This window comes from Neofelis nebulosa, chromosome 5 (genome assembly GCF_028018385.1).
Source record: "Neofelis nebulosa isolate mNeoNeb1 chromosome 5, mNeoNeb1.pri, whole genome shotgun sequence".
NCBI classification, from domain to species: Eukaryota; Metazoa; Chordata; class Mammalia; order Carnivora; family Felidae; genus Neofelis; species Neofelis nebulosa.
The window spans coordinates 74,739,174-74,765,305 of NC_080786.1; the positions used below are offsets into that span (position 1 = coordinate 74,739,174).

The 26,132-nt window shown below is 37.4% G+C and overlaps 1 protein-coding gene across 6 annotated transcripts in view; it reads left to right on the top strand.

Moving 5' to 3' along the window:
- Positions 1-6,743: 6,743 nt before the first annotated feature.
- Positions 6,744-26,132, top strand: part of ATP11B (ATPase phospholipid transporting 11B (putative)) — a 127,226-nt gene continuing 107,837 nt past the window's right edge. For 5 of the 6 annotated variants that reach the window (XM_058730608.1, XM_058730611.1, XM_058730609.1 and 2 more), the window contains exon 1: positions 6,744-7,057. In XM_058730608.1, the coding sequence (XP_058586591.1) occupies positions 7,031-7,057 (27 nt within the window). In that variant the 5' untranslated portion in view covers positions 6,744-7,030. The remainder of the gene's footprint in view (positions 7,058-26,132) is intronic. The other variant, XM_058730606.1, reaches the window with a different exon arrangement.

Consider the following 26,132-nt stretch of genomic DNA (forward strand, 5'->3'; position numbering starts at 1 on the left):
TTCTTTATTATTTTGTATTATATTATAGTACTGTAATCATTTTTTTTTAACATTTATTTATTTTTGAGACAGAGAGAGACAGAGCATGAACGGGGGAGGGGCAGAGAGAGAGGGAGACACAGAATCGGAAGCAGGCTCCAGGCTCTGAGCCATCAGCCCAGAGCCCAACGTGGGGCTTGAACTCACAGACCGCGAGATCATGACCTGAGCTGAAGTCAGACGCTTAACTGACTGAGCCACCCAGGTGCCCCTGTAATCATTTTTATATGAGTATTTTGGGGCTGTGGAATGAATCATCTAAGTTTCCATCGTTTCTTTTTTTTTTTTTTTTTTTAACATTTATTTATTTTTGAGACAGAGAGAGAGCATGAACAGGGGAGGGTCAGAGAAAGAGGGAGACACAGAATCCGAAACAGGCTCCAGGCTCTGAGCTGTCAGCACAGAGCCCGACACGGGGCTCGAACCCACGGACCGCGAGATCATGACCTGAGCCCAAGTCGGATGCTCAACCGACTGAGCCACCCAGGCGCCCCTCCATTATTTCTTATGGAGAAATTCGCTTTGATATACAAGTGCTTTGGATTACAAGCACGTTTCTGGAAAGAAATTTGCTTGCAAATAAAGTTTTTACTGTATCTGGGATTCATTGTCTCATCTTAAGACTAATCTTTATGAAAACAAAAAACAAAAAAATAATCTAATCTTTATAATGAATGGTTATGTCATACTTTCCTTTATTCCTTTTATTCAGAAAAGATTGAAATTACAATCTTTGTCTTATGAAACACATACATTACAGTAAGATGTTAGGGAAGTGAACCAACCAACGGGAAACTAAGAGTAGACAAGTAAAAACTCTGGATACAAGTAATTCACAAAATGTATAGTGTAGTCTGGGTACTTGCCATAAGGAAGCCTCTGAATTTTTAAAGTATGAATACATGATGGAAGGAAACATATTCATTACATAATTCAAAATGCCCAGAAGATTATAAAACAAACTGTTGCTCAAGAGAAGCACAGTCATTTGTGGTAATGAATTTCTGCTGGTTCTTGTTAAGAGAACATGATGAACAGCATTCTCACCTGCACCTCCACAGTAAAAACAGTTGTGGGATTCCTCAGGCTGCTTCTCTATGGTCCCCAGACTCCAGCTGTTCATATCTCCCTAAACTTCAGTTCAGTAAAAATAATCACTGGACAAGCTAAAACAAGACTTTCCAAACAGATTTCTGATCACTTTTCTTTAATCTAAAGATAAAATTTAGATCACCCAAATAGAGTGAATGGTCTTCAGGAAATCTTCCATTAACACTATTGCTCCCAACTGAGCATTTCTGATATCTGCAAAGCAGACAGATATGTTGGCAATTTAGGGCATATTCATTTCCATTAGTGCTCAGCAGAACTGGGGATAGGGCTAATATTGTTTTATAAAAGTTTAAGGAAACAGAGGGGACCTAAGGAAATATTTGTGAACTAAGCCAAGATTTTCCTCAGAAAACAATTGTGGATCCATTCTAATACAGATTATGCAGTCATTTACCCCCATTTTTCAATTGTGGTAAAACAGACATAAAATTTATGGTCTTAACCATTTTTAAGTGTATATTTCAGTGGTAGTAAATATACTCATAATGTTGGGCAACCATCACCAACATCCATCTCCATAACTCTTTTCACCTCTTTGAAAATTTATTTTATTATTATTATTTTTTTTACTCCTTTCATCTTGTAACAGTAAAACTCTGTACCCATTAAACTCCCTATTTCCCCCTCTCTCCAGCCCCTGGCAACCACCATTCTATCTTCTCTGAATTCAACCTAATGCAGTCATTTAAAAATAATTTTTTTTAAATATTTATTTGTTTTTGAGAGAGAGAGATACAGACAGAGACAGAGACAAAGCCGCGGAAGGGCAGAGAAAGAGGGAGATGCAGAATTCGAAGCAGGCCCCAACTCTGAGCTGTCAGCACAGAGCCCAACACAGGACTCGAACTCAGATACCATGAGATGGTCACCTGAGCTGAAGTTAGAAGCCTAACCAACTGAGCCACCCAGGTGCCCCTAATGCAGTCATCTTAATCAGAAAGAAAAACACTCATAAAATATCTTACATCAAGCAGTGAAATTTCCTCATGAAGCTCACAACTTAAAATATGACAAAACTAATGCCTCTAGATGGCTAAATAATTTAATCTATTGTGTAGTGCAACTAACAAAAACTTGGCTAGGTTTCGAGACTGTCAACAACAGTGGCTTTGGTTTTGCTGCAGCTGATCTGAGGCTATCACTCTTTCTGTTGGTAATTCAATCACAGACTCTTGTCTATTTGAGTGTCCCCCCTCTATGACAAGTAAAACTAAGTGAAAAAAAGTATACAGGTTCATTTTTCTATATTTTACAAGAGAGGTGATAGAATGCTGCATCTGGTTCATGCAAAAATAGGATTGAGTTATTAAAGGGCAACTTAAAAATAAGCAAGAAGGAAGGTGCTGACCATATTTATGTTCGCGTACTTTAGCTCTTCAAGAAAGAGGTCAATTTTTTTTTTTTTAATTTTAGAGAGAAAATGGAGGAGAGCGGCAGAGAGGGAGGGTAGAGAGGGAGAGAGAGATAGAGAGAGAGAGAGAGAGAGGGAGAGAGAGAATCTTAAGCAGGTCCCACACTCAGCACAGAGGCCCACACAGAGCTCCATCCCACAATTCTGGGATCATGACCTGAGCCAAAATCAAGAGTAAAACACTCAACTGACCGAGTCACCAGGTGCCCCAAGAAAGAGTCGTTTTTCTGTATTCTAACCTTCATAGTGGTTTTAAGTTTCAGTTCTATATAAGCGTAAATAGACAAAAATTAAAACTGTTTATGTAACTTAGTCCACAATTGATACTTGTTTGGGAAATTTTCAAGAAAATCTGCAAATATGTAATGTGATATTCTTAATGAATTTCTTCACAAGGTGATAAATATATAATCCTTGTCAGTGCTGGAAAAGGTTGCTTGAAGTCTGTTTTCTCTCTGCCTGAAAGCTGATCTAGAAATTCCGGAATGATAATTAATCAGAAAATTACCAGAAGTGATAATTAATCACTTTTTAAGTGGAATAATGTATAACCTACTAGATTTATGATTTTGAGAAGGTAGAAAGTTGTCCTTTTAAAAAATGAGAAAGCAGATTCTAGAGAGCATCTAATGGCTCCCATTGCTAAAGAAATAAGGCATTAAGGCAAAAGACTGGTAAGACTCTGTGTCCTCCAATCAGACTGACCCTTGAAGAGTTCTAAGAGGCACACAACAGAGAGTGGCCTGAGTCCAATGGATGATGACCACTGGTCTTACTTCATAGCCTGGGATCTACTGAAATCATTCAGTATGCTTTGCTTTATATTACACTGATGTTCCTGAACTAGGTATTTTTTCCTTAACTACTCATTTACATATAAGTAAACTGATATGTAAATGATATCAGAATAACTGATTTATTTAACAAACATTTATTGAGTACCCTATAGACACTATGGGTACCGAAATGAATGAGCCAGAAATTTTGACCTTAACAAGCACATAGCCTGTGCTTTCTATTGATCGTCCAAGACAAGCAAGAAAAATATCCTTCTTCATTTTGTTCTTTGTTATACCTGTCACACTAAACCAAGAGATGTATTTTTTTCCCCTGGGATTAAACACACCTCACAAGTGTAACTAGCACAGAATTATATTAACAAGTTTACTCAAGAAAAAGAACCATTTCTCATGAATTCAGTGGCTGTTATGATGCTGGTAAACTTATTCTCTTGGAAGGTCTGTCACCTCACTAGGAATGGCTTAAGTTTCAGGTTTCCTTGTCTGTCACCAAACACAGCTTCCTACAACATGCTTTATTTACTTCTGGCCCTTTGCCAGTCTAGCACTTTTGAACTCAGTGCTTCACTCTAGCAGTAATTTCATATCTGACCTTTCTTCTCTCTCCTACTTACCACGTATAGTGTCTATGGAATAACATTCTGATTTCATCCCGTCATTTCCTTGTTCAGAAAATTCCAGGGATTGCCCATCTCCTGTAAACTCTTGTGACTAGCTGGAAACTCCCCCAGTGCTATGCTTATCCTTACTCAACCCCACCTCTTATTACTATTTATTACTCTTATTAGTTGTAACTCAAACACCTTGAGCTTTCTCCACTCTTGGAGTATTTGTGCCTGCAGTTATTTAACTGATACCTCTCTGTAACTTCTCTTTCCAACTAGGTTGTGAACTCCACCCTGAAAGAAGGGGTCACCTTAAAAGTTGCATTTGTGTCTTCTCCTAGTTTTAGGCCATTGTTATGCATACATTTGGTGCTCACTACTTAAGAAATAGCTGTGAAATGAATAAATTACTACTGACTCCAAACACATTTTTTAATTTTTTTTTTTAATTTTTGGGAGAGAGAGAGAGACGGACAGAGCATGAGTGGGGGAGGTGCAGAGAGAGAGGGAGACAGAATCTGAAGCAGGCTCCAGGCTCCAAGCTGTCAGCACACAGCCCTACTCGAGGCTCAAACTCATGAACCGTAAGATCATGACCTGAGCCCAAGTCGGACGCTTAACCAACTGAGCCACCCAGGCGCCCCTCTTTCTTTTACAGCTGGTGCCTGCCTTACATCCTGTGTATTCCCCTGTCACTGCTTTTTAAACCTTTCCAACTAAACCAATAGGAAGAAATTCTTTTTATATTGTGGCCTTAATATTATGCATGTGTCTACAAGCACACACACAGACCTGAAACAAAAGTTTCACAAAACAATACATATTACACTAGGCAATATATTCTGATTTTTCTGTTTCCATTTTTTTTAATGCCGATCATGACATATTAAGTTCATTTCATTACCACTAATGGGTTATACTCTACAGTATAAAGATACTCTATGCTTTTTCGATTAATATGAGGTATATAATATTGCTCTTGAAAAGTGCTTTGAGAACAAAATACTGCTTTGAGGGTTCATTCTATTCCTGACAGTCTGAGCTACAATTATGATCTTTATAGTTATCTTAAGATCCCTCCTCACCACATCCCACCATAGCATTTAGAATCAAGTCCTCTTCCCACTTCTACCTTTTGAAATTTAGGACACTGTTAAATAATGCACAAAGTATCCTCTAGATTTCTACTTCTAATATAAGAAGAATCAATACAACATTGTCTTGATAAATGTTAGTGGCATATATATAAAAATTTCCAGGCCTAATTTTAATCATACCACTTGCAGGTGAAAAGTAGGTATGCTAAGTAGGTATGGTCATATTTTTGTTTCTCTACATATCTTTAGCACACAAGTTTTGTTGCTTGACCATCCAGAGTCTGAATCCCAGCTTTGCCAAGTTCCTTACTCTGAGCAAATTTTTAACCTGAGCCTCCATTTCTTCATCCATATAATGGAAATAATAATATCAACTTCAAAGGATAGAGGGGAGTTAAATTAGACCATGCAAGTAAAGAGCATAGTATAGGGCCTGTGACACACAAGTGCTCCATGCACGGTAGTAATATTTTATTAGTATAACAACAAGTAAATGTATCTCAAACTTCCTTTTAGGGTCAAAAAGCAAGGTTCAATCATAAGAACAAAAGTGAGATTATTTTTTCCTTTAAATATCTAGCTAATTTCTATAGTTGGATTACTTATAATATTCCGCTGCTGGTTTTATAGGTCATAAACATCCCTAAGGAAAGGCTCTATCTGTGGCACGGGATACTCATTACATAGTAAGGAATGTTTATAGAAAGGAAAATATTATGTACATATGCAATAGCTTGCCTGGTCATTTACTCTCATTTCTGTTTTCTCTCAAAAAGAAAAGAAAAGGAAAGGAAAGAATTGCTTTAACCGCAAACACCTGTACGTTCGTGAAGTGTGCAAAAATTCAGCAAAAATACTGCACACAATAAATATATATAACACTCAAGATGTATATGCGGCTACTTTTGAAGAAAATGAGACCTGGCTCTTCATTTCAGTCTTCCAAGTCAAAGCCTTGGCTTTTCTAGTGGCTTTTATATTCTTCCTTACCTTTATCCATACCCTTATCTTACCTGGGTCTTGCTACTTCTGAGTGTTTTTGATTACAGGAGTTATAGGAAAAAAACTACCTTCCCATAGAAAATATTCTTCCCCTAACCTGTTCAATTTAGCAAGGCAAAACAGAGTATCTCTTCCATTCTCCCGGAAACAGTGGTCTAGAGTGGACCAGGCACAGGGGAGTTGCAACTCTTCTCAACATTACTTAAAGGCAGTGATCAAGATTCTCCTAGCCCCAGCTCAGTCATTTAAGAAGGGAGCTGCGTTATGCATTAAGACAAAGACTTTGACAATTTAATTAAACCTAAACTTTAGACCTCTGGGAATTAACCTTCAGTCGTTACACCCGAGATTGTGTGTATGCGTTTTGGGGGACGGGGGTACCAGAGAAGGCAGACAGCCACAGGAGGTAGAAAGAGGAGTCGGCAAGAAGCTGCAGACTCTGGGGAGAGACAGGCGCGATTTAATCCTACCCCTGGGATGGGGGCCAGGGAGACAAGAGGGCAGAAGCTGCACCTGGCCACACTCGCGGCTGGCCCCGCCCACCGGCTGACTCTGGTTCCCGAACGCCGCCGGGCGCGCCGGGCCCCAGGGTCCGCACAGCCCCTTTCGTCACGTCCGGGGGCGGGCCTGGGAGCCGGGGGCGGGCCCGGGTGCGGCTGGGGGGCCGGGCAGGGAGGGTGGGGTGGTGGTGGTGCTCCGGGTGACAGCGGTCAATAATGAAGGTGGCTGCGGCGTGGCGGCCGGCTCAGCTGCGCCGGGCGGGGGCGGCGCCGGGGCCGCGCCTGTAGGACCTCAGGGCCGGCGCGGCGAGATGGGGACCCGGCGCGGGGAGTGAGGTGGCGGCGGCGGCGAGCGGAACTTCAGCCAGGGGGGCACTCCCGCTTCCCCCTCTGGCTCGTCAGCTTCCACCTGCAGCCCCTCGGCCCCCGCGTGCCGCGGGACCGGGACGGCGACGGCGGGGGCATGTGGCGCTGGGTTCGGCAGCAGCTGGTAAGAGCCTCTTCCCCTCCCGGACGTCCGCCGCCGCGCGGCCTCTTGGGCCCTGATGGTGGGGTAGGGCTGGCGGCGCGGAGCCGCGAGGCCGGGGCTCGGGCGCCGGGCTAGGCCGCGACGGAGACGCGCGCGGGGCCGGAGCCGGAAAGCCCCTCACGGCCCCCGCACGCGTCTCGCCTCCGAGCCCCGGACTTCGCGGCCGGCCGGAGGCGGCTGCTTCCTCCCCGCGCTTCTGATTTTCTCCCTTCTCGCCGCTCCTGGCGCCACGGCCGCGAGCCGGGGTCCGGAGAGGGTTCTGCGTCCCCCCTGAGGAAACAGGGCGAGGGTACGGAAAGAGACTGAGTGTTGGGGAGAGCCAAGAGGCTTGTGTTTCCTGCCCTTAACGATTTGGGACACATTTGAGCGAAGGGGAGGGGAAGGACTTAATCTTCAGCCCCGTCTTGTCACTGTTTGCAGTTGGGGTGTCACGATTCAGTGTTGGAGTTGGTTATCGAGGAGGGTACCGTATCTCATGTAACCACTCGCCTCGAAAGAAATTTTACTCAAGGCCTGGGTGAGGGAAAGAAAATATTCCAACACCCCGTCTACTTTCGGAAAAGATTTGGACGAAAGTTAAGAAGAACTATGTTTTCCTTCTTACCCTGTCCTCACCCCACCTCAAGTCAAACTTTAGGAATGTGAACCTTACTTTTTTCTATTCTCTCAAGGCAGTTTAAACGAGACAGGTTTGGAACCAATGGTTAACTTTGCAGTTTTACTGCAACATCTGGAGGAAAAAAAAAAATCTTAGAAAAGGGTGATTTAAAGCATATAAAAAGCGCCACCTTTCTCAGAATTAATTCAGAGAGAAAAATCTTTCCTGCCTCTTGGCAACTACAGCCCAGAAAATACAGCACTAAGGCAACAGTGACAATGAGGACAGAAATTGGTCCTGGCTGAAGAAGTCTAATCTTATCTCTATGATGAGGTCTTTTGCTGGCTGCTGCCTAATTTCTAAATCGCATTAATTAATGCTGCTACAACTCAGTATTTTCATTTACTACTTCAAAAGGCAGTGCAGCAAAAACGATTTTTGTGGCACTATAAAGATTTTGTGGGACTAAAGCATTGATACTTTTTTTTCCCTGCTCTAGAACAGCATTTTAATATTAAATCTGTTTTCAGAGCCAGCCTTCTCTTAATTCATTTTGCAAAAGGCATCGTGAAATATATTACTAGAAAAATATCTTACAAATTAACTGGAACTGCCAGCCACTTAAGTGTTGGCTTCCTATTTTTAGCTAATTGTAGATTCATATATATGCCTTGTTAGGAAACTAAGCTAATGATGTCATTATAACACGGTATTGTTGTAATACCATGGCTTTATTGCAATAAGCCATAGCACAACTTGACTCTGGAAGTTAATGATTACAGATCTGATCTCATGCTTTTGATTTGCCAGTCTTTATATTTAGAAGATTTATTTAGCTGATGCTGTTTTTGTGTGGTAGGAAGATCATTATAAAGTGGTTTTCTTAAAGCTTTTCTAATAGATTAAGACACTGCACCTAAGTGTTAGGTATTTCTGTTAACCTGAATAAAATCTTGGTTGTATAACCACTCTCATCTTCAAGACAGGCAATCTGGTAATGTTTTTTAAAATGGCTTCAAAGGAACACAACTAAAAGGAAGGGCAGGAAGTTGTGTAGTTAATCTACAAGACAACTGCCTTACCCGGTAGTTAACAAGTTGAACAAGTTGCTGTGCATAAAAAATGCTATCTCTGACATCTAGTTGCACACCTCACTGGTTTTACTCTTAAGTTATCAGATCTAAGTATGCAATCAGATCTGTTCCAGTGTGGGAGTTTGTATCTCTGATTAAGTGTGTACAGTCACTTAAATTATACATAATGGATAGTGGATACACAGAGTCATGAAAGTTCATTTTACTATCCCAGGCCTAAACAGCTATTTTAGTTATTATGCCAGAAATTATTCAACTCAAAGTCTAGTTTAGATTATACTTCCATTCACTCTGTGGATTGAATGTCTTTTAGCAGTAGGTTCACTTTAAAAATTCAGGTAAGTGGGACAAACTTGGGGACATTAATAAGCAAATCACAAGAATGGGTTTTTTTGAGTTATAAACAATTCATTATATAAATTCTGATTTTAACAACTTATGTTGTCTTGCCAAAAAAGTTTCTTGTTATTTCATTACAAAAATATGCTCTAATAATTCCTAATTTAAGAAATCTTTGACTCTTTGTCTCCACACAGTATTTTCACTACTTGACACAATGAGAAAACTCAAGTTGATGTTTTCCCCTTGAGGAAGTAGAGTGAAAAGAAAAAATTGGCATATCTTTTTTCTTTTTCTTTTGTTCTTTTCTGGCTCAGTGCCGAAGTTATTTTATACAAAGAGAATTCTAAGTAGAATTTCTTATGCTATTTTTCTGATACAATTAGTATTATAGTATACTCATTTCTAACAGCATATTATGTGTATTAACCCTTTAGAGATGACAGCACCTTGATTACAATAGTGAAAATGCCATTAGCTACTCACTGTATTCTAATATTTGGATTTGGATGGTAGCCATTAACCACATACGCTATTAAAATTAAAATCCAATTAATTAAATTAAAAACTCATGTGCTTATTAGCTACCACATTGGACATTTCGGAGTAGAACATTTTCATTATCACAGAAAATTCTATTGAACAGCACTTCCTTAGACTTTTAAGTTAAAGTCTTTGCTAATACATATTTTAGTTGACATGTAATATTTCTTTACAGAACAATATAATGCTATGTTTTTAAAGCACTTATTGTGTGCAGACATTATAATATGCTAAATATTGGGGATGCAAATGTAAGTCTAATTCATCTTTGTATGTTCAGTGACTCACTGTACTTGACATGAAGTAGACATTGGGTACATGTATGCTGAGTAATGAATAAGTAAGGAAAGAATGAGTCCAGAGTTATTGCTTATGTGTTTAGAGATAAAATGACAAAATTCAAGATTGACCACTCCAGAAGAAAACTAGAAAACTACTGTAATTTTACAAAAATCCAACTTAATCTTGTCATGCCAGGATACTATTTCTTAAATTGTTTTGCCTTCAGATTTTGGCTGTAGTAAAAGGCCTGGTGAGATGGTCTTCTGATTTGCTGAGAAAAATGGGAAGCTAAACTAAACTCTTTCAACTTTCTGTTCTCTCACACTTACCAAACTTGTTTATACTTGTATTTAATTCTTCCCTTTCCACCTGTCACAAAGAAAGGTGTGACTGTCCTCCTTTCCAAACTAACTGGTCTACTTGTGCTCTAGATCCTGTCTTTGATCTTGCTCTCCACATGCCCTATCAATTATCTATACTATATGTTTAGTCTTAACTCTTTTCCTTTAACCTGTAAACATGTTGAAGTCTCCCTCTATTTTACTTTGTCGTGTACTTGTGGCTGTCAAATTATTTCCAATTTTCTAGAAAATAGATCTATAATTGTGCTGTCCAGTACATTTGAAATGTAGCTAGAATTGAGATATTCTTAAGTATAAATACAGGATTTTGAAAACAGTAAAAAATAAAAAAATAAAAAAAAGTAAAATGTCCCAATTTTTTATGTTGGTTACATGTTGAAATAATGGTATTTTTGATATATTGGGTGAAGTAAAATATATTATTTCAATTAATTTTACCTGTTTCTTTTTATTTATTTTTCTAATGTGGTTACTAGAAATTTAAAAATTGTATATGTAGCTTGCATTTGTGACTTATGTTATAGTGTTTCTGTTAGTGTTGCTGTATAACATGAAAAGTGTGTTTGTGTTTCTGTATAATGATATAAGCCTGGATAACTCACTCACTAGACTGTAAATATCTTAGGGTAGGGGCATATCTTATTCATCTTTATATCCCTTGTACTCAAGACAGCAGCTGGCCCATTCATAATAGATACTCACCAACCAAATGTTGGTTGAATAAATGATTATCAAATTTATTTCAGCATCAGTTTAGAAGTAGCTGTGTTCTTTGCCTTTCTCTCAAGAGTAGAAAAGGAGGCACAGGCCTATGGTAGTATCATTTTGGTATGGCTAAGTAAGTTTTAATCTCAGGAATTAGTGTTTAAGAACCTAGATCTTTGAATATTTGCTTCTTTTATCTCTGTGTTTAGACATATATTCTTAGACACCCAGTTTTTCATTTGATTAGGGAGGTCAGGCATTAGAGGAATAAGAAATATCCCAGCAGCACTGAAGTAGGGACCTTGCTTAGATCCTCCAAAAGAACCTTATGATTGCCATTATTATCATTAAATATCCCTTCAATCCCTGCAGTCTGTTTTCAACCTAGCAGCCGGAATGATTTTATTAAAACACACATTAGATCATGTAATTCAGTGTTTAAAACCTTATAAGGACTTGCTTTCTTGCTCAGACTAAGAAACAAAGTCCCTGCTTGATCTGTATCCCTCTGTGCAACCTCCCCCTTCTTTGACCCCCCCCCCCCCGCCCCCCCAAACTGCTTCTCAAATCCCATGTCACTTTTCCCTCACTTTGCTTTATCCACACTGGCTGCCTTGCAATTTATCTGAAGGGTCAGACATACTTCAATCTCAAGATCATTGTCCTGGCTATTACCTCTTCTAGGAATGTCAATCCCCCACACTGCCATCCGCTGGCTCCCTTATTCCCTTCAAGTCTTTATTCAATTGTTACTTATCAGTGAGGCTTTTTCTGGACATTGACTATAAAACTGTAAACCTTCCCAATACTTCCCTATTCCCCAGCCCTTTTTTTATTTCTCTAAGCACTTAACACTATTTAACATACTCTGTAATTTATTTATTTGTCTCATTTATCTCATGAAGGCAAGGATTTTTGTCTATTTTTAGTTCTCCATAACAGCAAAAATTTTCTCAACTCTTTATCTACTTTTCAGTAACACCATTTCTTTCTCATTTAGTTATTTATTCACTTGAACATTTTCTGAACACCTAATCTGTGATAGCATGTTGCTAGGCTCTCATACTACAAAATAAAGCAACCTTGGCCCTACCCAGTCTTTTAGGAGGCTCTTCTTCTGAAATGGATATTTGGATTGTTGTCATTTTTTCCTATTACAAAAACGTTGCAGTGATAATATTTATGTTTTTGTGGGGTTTTTTTTAATTGGAATACTTAGAAGTGGAATTGTTGGGTAATGGGGTGTATACATTATAACTATTAGCATGTATTGCCAAATTATTTTCCAAGACATGTGAGTTCCTCTTTCCCTATATCTTCATCAACACTTTGTACTGTCAGACCTGAAAAAATTTACCAATTTGATGGGTGTGAATTGTATTTTATTTTGTTCTAATTTGCATTCCCCTGATTGCTAGTGAAATTCAAGTGTCCTGTATTTCATTCATATGAATATATTGCTTGTTTTTCTATTGGATAGTTTGTCTTTTCCTTATTAGTTCTTTCAATAGTCTGTATTCTAATTCTTTGTTGTGTTTGTTGTAAATATTTTCTTCCAGTTCATCCTCCCTTGTATGTATTTAACTTTGTCAATGGTGTCTTTTTTTGACACAGAAATTTTAAAGCTATTTGTAGGTAAATGTATTAGGACTGATGATTTTATTTATAATAAACAAGTTTATTACTTGTTTAGATATTCCTTTCATACACCAGGATCATAAAGCTGTTTTTCTAGTGTTTTCTTCAAATTGTCTTAAAATTTAGTTTTTCAACATTTAGGAATTGATTTTTGTGTATGAAATAGAGAATTTATTTTCTCCCATATGGAGTTATTTGTCCCAGTACTTTTTATTGAATGAGCCATCTTTTCCCCCACTAATCAGTGTTGTTTGACTTCTCTGTCATATACCAGCATTCTCTTTCATGCATCTTGTTCTCTTCCTAAGTTCTGTCTTCAGGTTAATTCATCTGTTGATCTGGTGCTCCAATAATGCACTTTTTTATTGTTTTTCATTTAATTCCAGTGTAGTTAACATGCAGTGTTATATTAGTTTCAGGTGTACAATCTAGTGAGTCAGTGATTCTATACATTACTCAGTGCTCATCATTATAAGTGTACTCTTAATCCCCTTTACTTATTTCACCCATCCCCACTCTGGTAACCATCAGTTTGTTGTCTATAGATAAGAGTCTGTTTCTTGGTTAATTTTTCTCTCCTCTTTTTCCCTTTGCTTATTTGTTTTGTTTCTTAAATTCCACACATAAGTGAAATCATATGGTATTTGTCTTTCTGTGACTGGTTTATTTTGCTTAGCATTATATGCGCTAATACTATATTTGCATTATACTTGTGAATGGCAAGATTTCATTCCTTTTTATGTCTGAGTAACATTCCATATATACATTTTCCTATCCATTTATCTATTGATAAAATGAGTTGCTTCCATAATTTGGCTATTGTAAATAATGCTGCTCTAAACATGAGGGTGTATGTATCCCTTTGAATTAGTGTTTTTGTATTTTTTTTTTTTTTTTTTTTTAAATTTTTTTTTCAACGTTTTTTATTTATTTTTGGGACAGAGAGAGACAGAGCATGAACGGGGGAGGGGCAGAGAGAGAGGGAGACACAGAATCGGACAGGCTCCAGGCTCCGAGCCATCAGCCCAGAGCCTGACGCGGGGCTCGAACTCACGGACCGCGAGATCGTGACCTGGCTGAAGTCGGACGCTTAACCGACTGCGCCACCCAGGCGCCCCAGTGTTTTTGTATTTTTGGAGTAAGTACCCAGTAGTGTGATTACTGAATCATAGGGTAGTTCCATTTTTAACTTTTTGAACCGCTTGTTATCCACAGTGGCTACACCAGTTTGCTCTCCCACCAGCAGGACACAAAGGTTCCTACTTTTCCACACCCTAACACCTTTTGTTTCTTGTGTTGTTTTTTAAAAAAAATTTTTTTAACGTTTATTTATTATTAAGAGACAGAGCATGAGCATGGGAGGGGCAGAGAGAGGGGGAGACACAGAATCTAAAGCAGGCTCCAGGCTCTCAGCTGTCAGCACAGAGCCTGACACGGGGCTCAAACTCATGAACTGCGAGATCATGGCCGGAGCCGAAGTCGGATGCTTACCTGACTGAGCCACCCAGGTATCCCTCTTGTGTTTTTTATTTTAGCCATTCTGATAGGTGTGGGGTAATGTCTCATTGTAGTTTTGATTTGCAGTTCTTTGATGATGAATTATGTTGAGCATCTGTAATTCTTCTTTGGAGAAATGTCTACTCATGTCTTCTGCCCATTTTTTAATTGGATCATTTGTTTTATGGGTGTTGAGACGTATAAGTTCTTTATTTTGGATACTAACCTTTTATGGATATGTCACTTGCAAGTATCTTCTCCCATTCAGCAGGTTGTCTTTTAGTTTTGTTGATTGTTTCCTTCACTGTGCAGAAGCTTTATATTTTGATGTAGTCCCAATAGTTTATTTTTGCTTTTATTTCCCTTGCCTTCAGAGACATACCTAGAAAAAAGTTGCTATGTCCTAAGTCAGAGAAATACTGCCTGTGCTCTCCTCTAGGATTTTTATAGTTTCAGGGGTCACATTTAGGTCCTTAATCCATTTTGACTTTATCTTTTTGTATGGTGTAAGCCAGCGGTCCAGTTTCATTCTTTTGCATGTAGCCATCCAGTTCTTACAGCACCATTTGTTGAAGAGGCTATCTTTTCCTTATTGCATATTCTTTCCTCCTTTGTCAAAGATTGACCATATAAATGTGGGTTTATTTCTGGGCTTCTGTTCCATTGAACAATGGGCCTATTTTTGTGCCAGTATGATAGATAGCATTTTGATTACTGCAGCTTTGTAGTGCAACTTGAAGTCTGGGATTGTTATACCTCCAGCTTTGTTTTTCTTTTCCAGATTGTTTTGGCTATTTGGGGTCTTCTGGGGTTCCATACACATTTTAGGATTGCTTGTTCTAGTTCTGTGAAAAATGTTGGTATTTTGATGGGAGTGCATTAAATCTGTAGATTTATATATGGCCTTTATTATGTTGAGGTATGTTCCTTCTGATCCTACTTTGTTGAGGGCTTTTATCATGAATGGATGTCGTACTGTGTCAAATGCTTTTTCTGCATCTATTGAAATGATCATATGGTTTTTATCTCTTTTATTGATGTGATGTATCACATTGATTGACTTACAAATATTGAGCCACGCTTGCATCTCAGGGATAAATCCCACTGATCATGATGAATGATTTTTTTTAATGTATCATTAGGTTCAGTTTGCTAATATTTTGTTGAGGATTTTTGCATCTGTGTTCATCAGAGATATGGCCTGTAGTTTTCTTTTTTTCTTTCTTTCTTTCTTTTTTTTTTTTTTTTTTTGTAGTTTCTTTATCTGGTTTTGGTATCAGGGTAATGCTGGCTTCATAGAATGAATCAGGAAGTTTTCCATCCTCTTCTATTTGTTGGAATAGTTTGAGAAGAATGGATATCATGTCTTCTTTAATGTTTATTTATTTATTTATTTATTTTGAGAGAGAGAGAGAGAAGGAGGGCAAGAGGATGTGTGAAGGGGAGGGACAGAGAGAAAAGACAGAGGATCCCTGGCAGGCTGTGTTGTCAGCGTGGAACTGGACATGGGGCTCGATTTCACAAACCATGAGATTATGACCTGAGCCAAAACCAAAAGGTGTATGCTTAACTGACTGATTCACCCAGGTGCCCCTTTATCTTCTTTAGGTCATTTTGTTCAGTAGAATTTATCTATGAAGCCATCTGGTCCTGGACTTGTTTGTTAAGAGTTTTTTGATTACTGATTCAGTTTCATCACTGGTAATCAGTCTGTTCAAATTTCGTATTTCTTCCAGATTCAGTTTTGGGAGGTTGTATGTTTCTATGAATTTATCTATTTCTTCTAGGTTATCCCAATTTGTTGGCATATAATTTTTCATAATATTCTGTTACAATCTTTTGTAGTTTGTGGTGTCAGTTGTTATTTCTCTCCTTTCCTTTTTCTTTCTGATTTTATTTGAGTGTGTTCCCTCCCTCCCTCTCCCTTTAATGAGTCTGGCTAAAGGTTTATCAATTTTGTTGATATTTTCAAAGAACCAACTCCTGGTTTTATTATCTGTTCTATTTTTTAGTTTCTATTTTATTTATTTCCGCTGTAATCTTTATTATTTCCTTCTACTAGTTTTGGGTTTCATTTGTTTTTCTTTTTCCGGATGCTTTAGGTAGAAGGTTAGGCTGTTTATTTGGGTTTTTTCTTTTTTAGGTAGGCCTGTATTGCTATAAACTTCCCTCTTAGAACAACTTTTGCTGTATCCTAAAGATTTTGGACTGATGTGTTTTCATTTTCATTTGTCTCTGTGTATTTTTTTTTTATTTTGTCTTTGATTTCTTGGTTGACCCGTTCATTGTCTGGTAGCATTTATTTAACCTCCATGTATTTGTGAGCTTTCCAGGCTTTTTCTTGTGGTTGATTTCTAGTTTCATAGCATGTGGTCAGAAAAGATGGTATGACTTTGATCTTTTTGAATTTGTTGAGACTTATTTTGTGGCCTGATATGTAATTGTTGATTTTCTGTTTAGATCATCTATTCATTAATGTAACTGGGGTGTTATGCACTGTCTTATTTATAGTATTTTTTATAAAGTCTTGATATCTGGCTGAACAGAACCCCCAATCCTTTTTTTCTTTCAGAATTGCATTGATCTTTACCCTTCCATATGCTATTTTTAATCAGTTTACCTACTTCTGTGGAGAATCATTCTAGGATTTTGATTGACTTTGCATTTAATTTGTTAAGTTTCTTTTCATATTTTTCTCTTTGATGAGGTAGACGCTATGGATTGTATTTTATTATTTTCTAGCTATACCTATATATTGAGTATCTCTATCTGCCTACAAATAATATAGGGATTTACATTTTAACTCAAGTATTTCCACTCTCACTTTTCACATTACTATTACATAATAGTTTAGCTCTACTTTTTTCCCTTTTACCAGCTTTATTGAGATTTAACTCACATACCATACAATTTACCCATTTAAAGTTTCAATTTTTTTAGTATATTCATAGAATTGTGCAGCCAACACCATACTCCAATGTTAGGACATTTTTATACCCCTAAAAGAGACTATGTTCCCAGTAATTCTCACTTTCCATTCCTCCAAACGTGTAGCCCCCAGCCCTAATCAGTCACTAATCTCCTTTCTGTCTCTATCGATTTGCCTGCTGTGGACATTTCATATAAACAGCATCATACAGTATTTGGTATTTTGTGACTACTTTCTTTCACCTGGCATAATATTTTCAAGGTTCATTGATGTCATAGCACATATCAGTAATTCATTCCTTTCTTTGTCAAATAATATTTCATTGTATGGATATAGTACATTTTGTTTATCTATTCATCAGTTGGTGGACATTTAGTTTGTTTCCACCTTTTGGCTAGAAATAACACTACTTTGACCTCTAATGGACAGGTCTTTGCATCCATATATATTTTCATTTCTCTTGGGTATATACCTAAAGTGTGGAGTTACTGGATCATATGGTAACTCTATTTTTAACTTTGTGAGGAATTGCCAAACTATTTTCCAAAGTGGCTGCACCATTTTACATTCCCACCAGCAGTTTTTAAGTGTTCCGGTGTCTTCATATCCTTGTCAACTCTTGGTTTTGTCTTTTTAATTATAGCCATCATGGTGGGAATGATATCTCATTGTGGTTTTGATTTACATTTTGCTAATAACTAATGATTTCAAACATCTTCTCATGTCCCTGTTAGCCATTTGCACCTTTTCTGGAGAAATGCCTATTCAAATCTTTTTGTCTATTAAAAAATTTTTGAAGGGGGCACCTGGGTAGCTCAGTTGGTTGATCATCTGACCCTTGACTTCAGCCCAGGTCATAATCCTAGGGTCATAAGATTGAGCCCCACGTTGGGCTCTGTACTGAGTTGAGCCTACTTAAAATTCTTTCTCTCTCTGCCTCTCTCCCCCATTTGTGCATGCTTGCTCTCGCGCTCTCTCTCTCTCTCTCTCTCATAAAATTAGAATACTTTTAATTGAGTTCTAAGAGTTTTTTTTTACTCTAGATACAAGACCCTTAATAAATAAATAATTTGCAAATATTTTCCTCCATAATGTGTGTTCTAGTTCTGCTTGTTTTTAAACTCAAAACATTTTTTCCAACTTTTTAGCAGTTACTCATTTTTATTTTCTACTAAAATTTAATGATTTCTTTTACTTACCATTGTTTCTTGCATACCACCTCTTCCCTTTGGATTTACTTTTATTTTTAATGAAATACATTCTTTTGTAGGGGTGATCTGTTTCAGTTTTTATGTCTTTATTTCATAATTATTATTGAACACTAATTTAGGTACAGAATTCTAGATTAACATTTACTTTCACTCAATATTGAAGATACTACTTATTCCATTGCTTTCTGACATTTATAATTGCTGGTATAAAATATGTTTTTAATCTAATTGCCATTACTTTGTTAGTAATCTGTGTTACATGGATTTTAGGGTTATCTCTTTGTCCTCGATATTTTGTAATTTTATTGTGCTGTATCTATAATATTTTTTCATGTTTTTCCTACTCTGCACTTGTGTGTGCTTTCAGTCTGAAGGCTCTTATTAATATGGTTCAGAAAATTTTTCAGCTATTTTTTTTCTTTAAATATTGCTTCTCAAAGAATAAAATCATTCCATTTGCAGTAACATGGATGGAACTGGAGGGTATTATGCTAAATGAAATAAGTCAGTCAGAGAAAGATAGATATCATATGTTTTCACTCATATGTAGATCTTGAGAAACTTAACAGAAGACCATGGGAGAAGGGAAGGGGAAAAATAGTTACAGAGAGGGAGGCAAACCATAAGAGACTCTTAAATACAGAGAACAAACAGAGGGTTGATGAGGGGTGGGGGAGAGGGGAAAGTGGGTGATGGGCATCCAGGAGGGCACTTGTTGGGATAAGTACTGGGTGTTGTGTGTAAGCCAATTTGACAATAAATTATATTAAACATACATACATACATACATACATACATACTGCTTCTCAGCCTCTAATGTTCTCAGTCTAGAACTGTTGCTTGATACTATGTCTTCTATGGCTTTTAAACTTCTTTTTCATATTTCTCATGTATTTTCTCTCTGTGTTGCTTTCACTGTGAATACCTTAGTTCTAGCTTCCAGTTCACTAATTCTCACACCTATGTCCAATCTAGAGTTCATACTGTCTTCTGAATATTTAATTTAAGTGATTTTTTTATTTCCATATTTATTGGACCTCTTTCAGTTTTGCCTGTTTTTGATGCATATCTGTGTGGTTTTTCTCATAATATTTTCTTTTAAAAAAAGAGATATTATTGTTACCTCTTTGGAGGTTTTATACATATTTAAAGGTACACAAATTTTTTTCAGCTTCCTTTCAGTTGAACCTGACTCTAGGACCCAGATACAAAGGGATGCTATTAATCCTTATCATGTCAAAGGATTTGAACTTCAGACTGCCTGTTTCTAGACATGGAGTCCCAAAGGCTCAACCCTTGATTACAGAAATGATTATCTTATTTTAAACTTAGCTAAGTCTATTCTTTTTAATTTTTAAATGTTTTTATTTTCGAGAGAGACCGAACACAAGTAGGGGAGGGGCAGAGAGAGAGAGGGAGACAGAATTGGAAGCAGGCTCCAAGCTCAGAGCTGTCAGCACAGAGCGTGATGCAGGACTTGAACCCGTGAACCTGGAGATCATGACCTGAGCTGAAGTTGGATGCTTGACTGACTGAATCACCTGGGCAGCCCAAGTCTTCTTAATTAAAGAAAACCAGGTATTTTATACATCTTTGCTTTTGTGAAGCAAAGGGAAGAGCTCACAGTATAGACTTTTCCAAGGCCAATAACAAATATCAGCAGCAAGACTTGAACCTAGAGAGTTTTTCCAGAGAGCTTAGCAGTGTAGGAGAGAATTAGCAGTAGCAGCAGTTTTCCCTGTATCTCTCTTTCCCAATCCTGCCACCTTAAATCTGCTCAAGAGTGAGGCAACACTAGGGAATGAGTTAGGAGAAGAAATTTCTAGGCAACAGTGGTACTCTGGAGACACAAGTGACAGGTTTGTAGAGGAAGAGGAGAGAAGTGGTGGAGAGTTCCTGTAGTTATTCAGCTATAGCCATTCTCAAGTTGACACAATATTTTAGGTACCAGAAGTTGTTAGAACTTGCTTGTACCTTAGTGTATATCCTCTTGAAAATGTTATCTACTATAAAATGCAATATATATAAATTGATTTTGAACAGCATGGCAAGTTTTTTTTGTTTTTTTTGTTTTTTTTACAGTTTTCATGTTTTTAATTTCCTTTTTGTCTTGAACCTTGGGAGATGAAAAATTTATTTTGAAGTTTGACAAGTTTGTGATGTTGAAATAGATATTAGAAATGATGAAAAGAGATAGGATGGTTGTCCATTTTAATTAATAACTCTTATTACACCTGTAATGGAATTATGTCACATTTAACTCTATTAAGAAGGATGTATTTGATAATCTTCTAAAGGGAAAAAAGTGAGTCATCTAAGGAGTTACTGCTATTTCAGTTAAAATTTTACTCATTTTACTTGATATTTTGTTTCTTTTTTTGTGTGTTTAAGAGGCCTTATTTTTTCTAAATGAAGTTTTATATAGAACAGAGGCCCTTGGAGCGTCTGGGTGGCTCAGTCAGTTGGGTGTCTGACTTCGGCTCAGGTCATGATATCACAGCTCGTGAGTTCAAGCCCCGCATCGGGCTCTGTGCTGACACCTCAGAGCCCGGAGACTGCTTGGGATTCTGTGTCTCCCTCTCTGCCCCTCCCCTGCTCATACTCTGTCTCTCTCTCTCTCTCTCTCTCTCTCTCAAAAGTAAATAAACATTAAAAAATAAATAAATAAGTAAAAAGAACAGAGGCCCTGACTTCTCATTTTGGTATTTCCACAGTACCAAGCACACTACCTAGTATATAGTCAGTGCTCATAATATTTATAAATTGTATTTTTTAAAAATTAATAGGATAATTTAATAAAGGACATACTAAGTAGTTTGATATTTCAGAATGCTCAGATATCTTTACTCACATTTGGTACAGTGCCTCACATTGTATCAAGCACATCTTTTCCAATAAATACTTGTGTTACTTATTGGTATTGTAAGATTTTGCTCTGAAGAAAGAGTCCTTTGCAATGAGTGCAGTTGGCAGATAAAGCGTAAGTAGTTGTAGTCAGTTCATTTTAATCATATGTACATAGGAAATTGTTTCTTCACTCTTATATCTCCTGAGCTACAAAGGGAATATAGATATATTTGCTTATCTCAGTTCTCCACTGTGCTTTTTAATATACAAGTTTGAAAAATGCTAACAAAGGTATAAGGGTGGACTTGATTCTTTACTATTGAAAAACTGGCAAATGGTTCCCTCATGTGTGTTTTCCTGTTGAAATTTAAATGTGAAGGCACAGGCCTCTAACTTAGATGTGCAGGAGACTCCTCCCCTCCCGCCCTTTGTGGTTCCAATTCTTTATGCAACTTTAAAGGAAATTGGTACATTGCTTACCTGCTAATGTTGTCAACCTTTTTTCCAGCATATATTTGCAGAATTTGAAAACAAAACAAAAAAATTTAAAAACTTAGGTATTCATTAGGGGACAGTGAAAGTCAAAATTCTTAAAATTTTTTTTAATGTTTATTCTATTTTTTTTAGTGTTTCTTTTTTGAGAGAGAGAGAGAGAGAGAGAGAGAGAGAGAGAGAGAGAGAGAGAATGAGCTGGGGAAGGGCAGAGAGAGAGGGAGACAGAATCTGAAGCAAGCACCAGGCTCTGAGCTGTCAGCACAGAGCCCAACATGGGACTCGAACTCATGAACTGTGAGATCATGACCTGAGCTGAAGTCGGAGGCTTAACTGACCGAGCCACCCAGATGCCCCTAAAATATTTATTCTTAGAGGGGTGGGTGCAGACAGAGAGAGAGAGAGAGAGAGAGAGAGACAGAACCTGAAGCAGGCTCCACGCTTCGAGCTGTCAGCACAGAGCCCAACGCAGGGCTTGAACTCATGAACCCCGAGATCATGACCTGAGCTGAAGTCGGACACTTAACTGACCGAGTCACCCAGGTGCCCCTGAAAGTCAAAATTCTTAAGTAATCATAGATGGTTTTGATAATCTTTATACTGTCTCCTAGACCATGAGTTCCCTAATGATGATGTTTCCGATAGATTGAGATAAAGTTTTCAGTTACTCTATGCAAAATAAGAAAAACTAGGTCAATGTAACGCCCGTGTGTGTGTGTGTGTGTGTGTGTGTGTGTGTGTGTGTGTGTTTGCTTCAGTTTGTAGATGTGCTTGTTTTTAAGGACTATTTTTTTAACTTTTAAAAAATAAACTTTTTATCTTAGAATAGTTTCAGATTTACAGAGAAGTTGGAAAGACAATACAAAGAATTCGTGTATATTCCCTTCACCCAGTTTTTCTTACTAATATTTTACATTACTAGGTTAAACTTGTTACACTGTGAACTAATATTAATACATTATTATTAGTTAAACACTATACTTTATTCAGATGTTAGTTTTTCCACCAGTGTTCTTTCTTCTGCTTCAAAACTCCATCTGGCATAGCACATTACATTTAATGATTCCTTGATCCTTCAATAATTTTGTCTTTCTCATAACTTGATTTTTCTCCCTCTTTGCCAGATGCTTCATTTCAAACCTAAAAATATGATTTGCTTACACTAAAAAATACATATATTTTATTTGATTCAGCTGTAATCACTATCCCTACTTCCCCACTCTCTTCTTTACCCCTATTTAATCAATCCATTATAGCCTTTTTAATTTTATTGAAACTGTGTTGATCAAAGTCACCAGTGATTTCCTAATTATTAAATTCGGTACTCTTTTTTTCAGTTTTCATCTTTCTCTACAGCATATGAAATAATTCTTTTTTGCAACTTCTTCCTGTGTTTCTGCCACACCTCTCCTCTCTTTTCCTCCTCTCTGGTGATCTTTCTCCTTTGCTTATTCCTTTTCTCCCACGTGTATCTTAAATGAGAATTCCATCTCTTGCCCTTTTTCTCTTCTTTCACTGTGCACTCATAACAGGCAGTCTCATACATTCTTTGATTTTAACTATCATCTTTATGCTTGCTGGGTTCCTATCCCAAGTCCAACCCTCTTTCCTAACATCTAAACAAAAATATCCAGTTGCTTTCTAAATATCTATGCTGGGTGTCCCACATTGAAATGAGAAAATAATTGTAGTTTGATCTTAAATATGTGAGTGGAAATAGGAAATTAGGTGATATGTAAGGTAAATAAGGCCTAAATCACTGAAGTTTTATCAACTCCAGGTGGGCAGGGATTAAGTCATCTATTTCTTTATATCACCACTAGTCCTTAGCTTATTACAAAGCACGTAGAAAGTACTCAGTAAATACTCTTTGATTGATTGCTAAAGGAAATTCTTTTCATTACATGTAGAAGTCAAGAACTGTAGATCAGCAGTACAATTTTAATAGTCATTATGCAGTGTAAATGAACTACTTGCTTCCTGGAAGAAGTGAAAATAGTCTTCTGTGTCTTTTAAAAATACATTTTTAGAATTATGTCAGTTTGACCCAGTGTTGCTAAATAATAATTTTTCTGCTTGAGGTTTAATTTTCAATTTTTTGTACCAGTAGTTTAGGATTTGCTGGGTCCTATTTGTTTAACCTTGTACATATATGTTTTATTTTCTTCCGAAGCATGTTTTTTAGGTTCCCAGTGCATAAAATTTATAAGACAATTATAATTTTTCCACCCTGCTGTTTTCTACTTTTTGTTTCAGTTCTTGTCTAAATAACTAAATAGGATTCACTCAGCGTGTCTGTTCTTTAATTTCAATATATTTTTATGTTGTTTTTATAATTTTTTACCTAATACATTAGCTTGTTTAAATCTATACTTGAAAATATTTGTTGTGGTTTCCTGGTTTGAATACTGGCAGTACTGCTTATGGTAAAAGCAGCAGCTTCTTCCTTGAGGGATTCTGTTATAGACCCAAGACAGTGAGTATTTGTAACTTATATTTTGGTCTTCCAGGTATCTAGTTGCTTTTCAACCCTGTCAGACCCTAACAAATATTTTATGAATGCTACATCCCTCCTTATCCAGTGATAAAATTTAAATCTGTAACCTGCCTACACTAATAACTTCTTTAAAAAATCAACATCAAGGGGCGCCTGGGTGGCTCGGTCGATTGAGCGTCCGACTTCGGCTCAGGTCATGATCTCTCGGTGTGTGAGTTCGAGCCCCGCGTCGGGCTCTGTGCTGACTGCTCAGAGCCTGGAGCCTGTTTCAGATTCTGTGTCTCCCTCTCTCTCTGACCCTCCCCCGTTCATGCTCTCTCTCTGTCTCAGACGTGAATAAATGTTAAAAAAAAAAAAAAAAATTTTTAAAAATCAACATCAAAACTGAAGTTGTTACATGAAGAATAGAGAAATACAGTTATATTAAGTAATTTCTATTTCAGAAGGTAAGTGTGCAGTCATAACTTCAGTAGACATAAAGATCAGATATTATAATCATTGTGAATCCATGGCCACTAATGCAGACTGCTGAAAGTATAGTGTATACTTCCAAGGCATACCTTGGAAATATTGTGGGTTCAGTTCCAGAGCGCTGTATGTAATAAAGTGAGTAACACAACAAAGCAAGTCAAATGAATTTTTTGATTTCCTAGGGCATATAAAATTTATGTTTACACTATATTAAATGTGCAACATTATTATGTCTAAAAAAGCAATGTACATACCTCAGTTTAAAAACACTTTATTGCTAAAAAATGCTAACCATAATGTCAGCTTTCAGCAAGTCATAATCTTTTCCTGGTGGAGGGTCTTGCCTGGATATTGATGGCTGCTTACTGATCAGGGTGATGGTTACTAAAAGTTAGGGTGGCTGTGCCAGTTTCTTAAAATAAGGCATCAATGAACTTTGCTCCATCAGTTGACTCTTTCTTTCATGAAGGTATAGTTTCTCTGTAGCACGTGATACTGCTTGATGACATTTTACTCATACTAAAACTTCTTTCAAAATTGGAGTCAATCCTCTCAAACTCTGCCACTGCTTTATCAACTACGTTTATGTAATAGTCTAAATCTTTTGTTGTCATTTCAACAGTCTCCACAGCATCTTCACTAGGAGTAGATTATCTTTCAAGAAACCACTTTCTTTGTTCATCCATAAGAAGCAACTCCTCATCCATTAGAGTTTTATCATAAGATTGCAGCAATCCAGCCACATCTTCAGGCTTCACTTTCTAATTTAATTCTATCTAGTTTTCTTGCTATTTCCACCTCGTCTGCAGTTGTTTTCTCCACTGAAATCTTAAACCCCTCAAAGTCATCCAGGAGTGTTGGAATCAATGTCTTCCAAACTCCTGCAAATACTGAGATTTTGACCTCTTCCCATGGATCACAGATGTTCTTAATGGTATCCAGAATAGTGAATTCTTTCCAGAAGGTTTTCAGTTTACTTTTCTCAGATACATCAGAGGAATCCCTCTCTATGGCAGCAATAGCTTTATGAAAAGTTTTTTTTTTTTCTCACTGATTCAAGTTTTTATTTAAATTTTAGTTAACATATGGTAAAATTGGTTTCAGGTGTAGAATTTAGTGATTCATCACCTACATATAACACCAAGTGCTCATCACAACAAGCACCCTCCTTAATGCCCACCACCCATTTAGCCCATCCCCTGCCCACCTCTCTCCATCAACCCTATTTGTTCTCTATAGTTAAGAGTCTCTTACGGTTTGTTTCCCTGTCTGTCTCTTTTTCCCCCTTCCCTATGTTCATCCACTTTGTTTCTTAAATTCCACATATGAGTGAAATCATATGGTATTTGTCTTTCTGTGATTTATTTTGCTTAGCATAATACACTCTAACTCCATCCATGCCATTGCAATAGCACAATTTCATTCTTTTTGATGGCTGAGTAATACTCTGTTGTATATATATATACCACATCTTCTTTATCCACTCATCAATTGAAGCACTCTTTCGTAGTTTGGTTGTTTGTTGATGGTG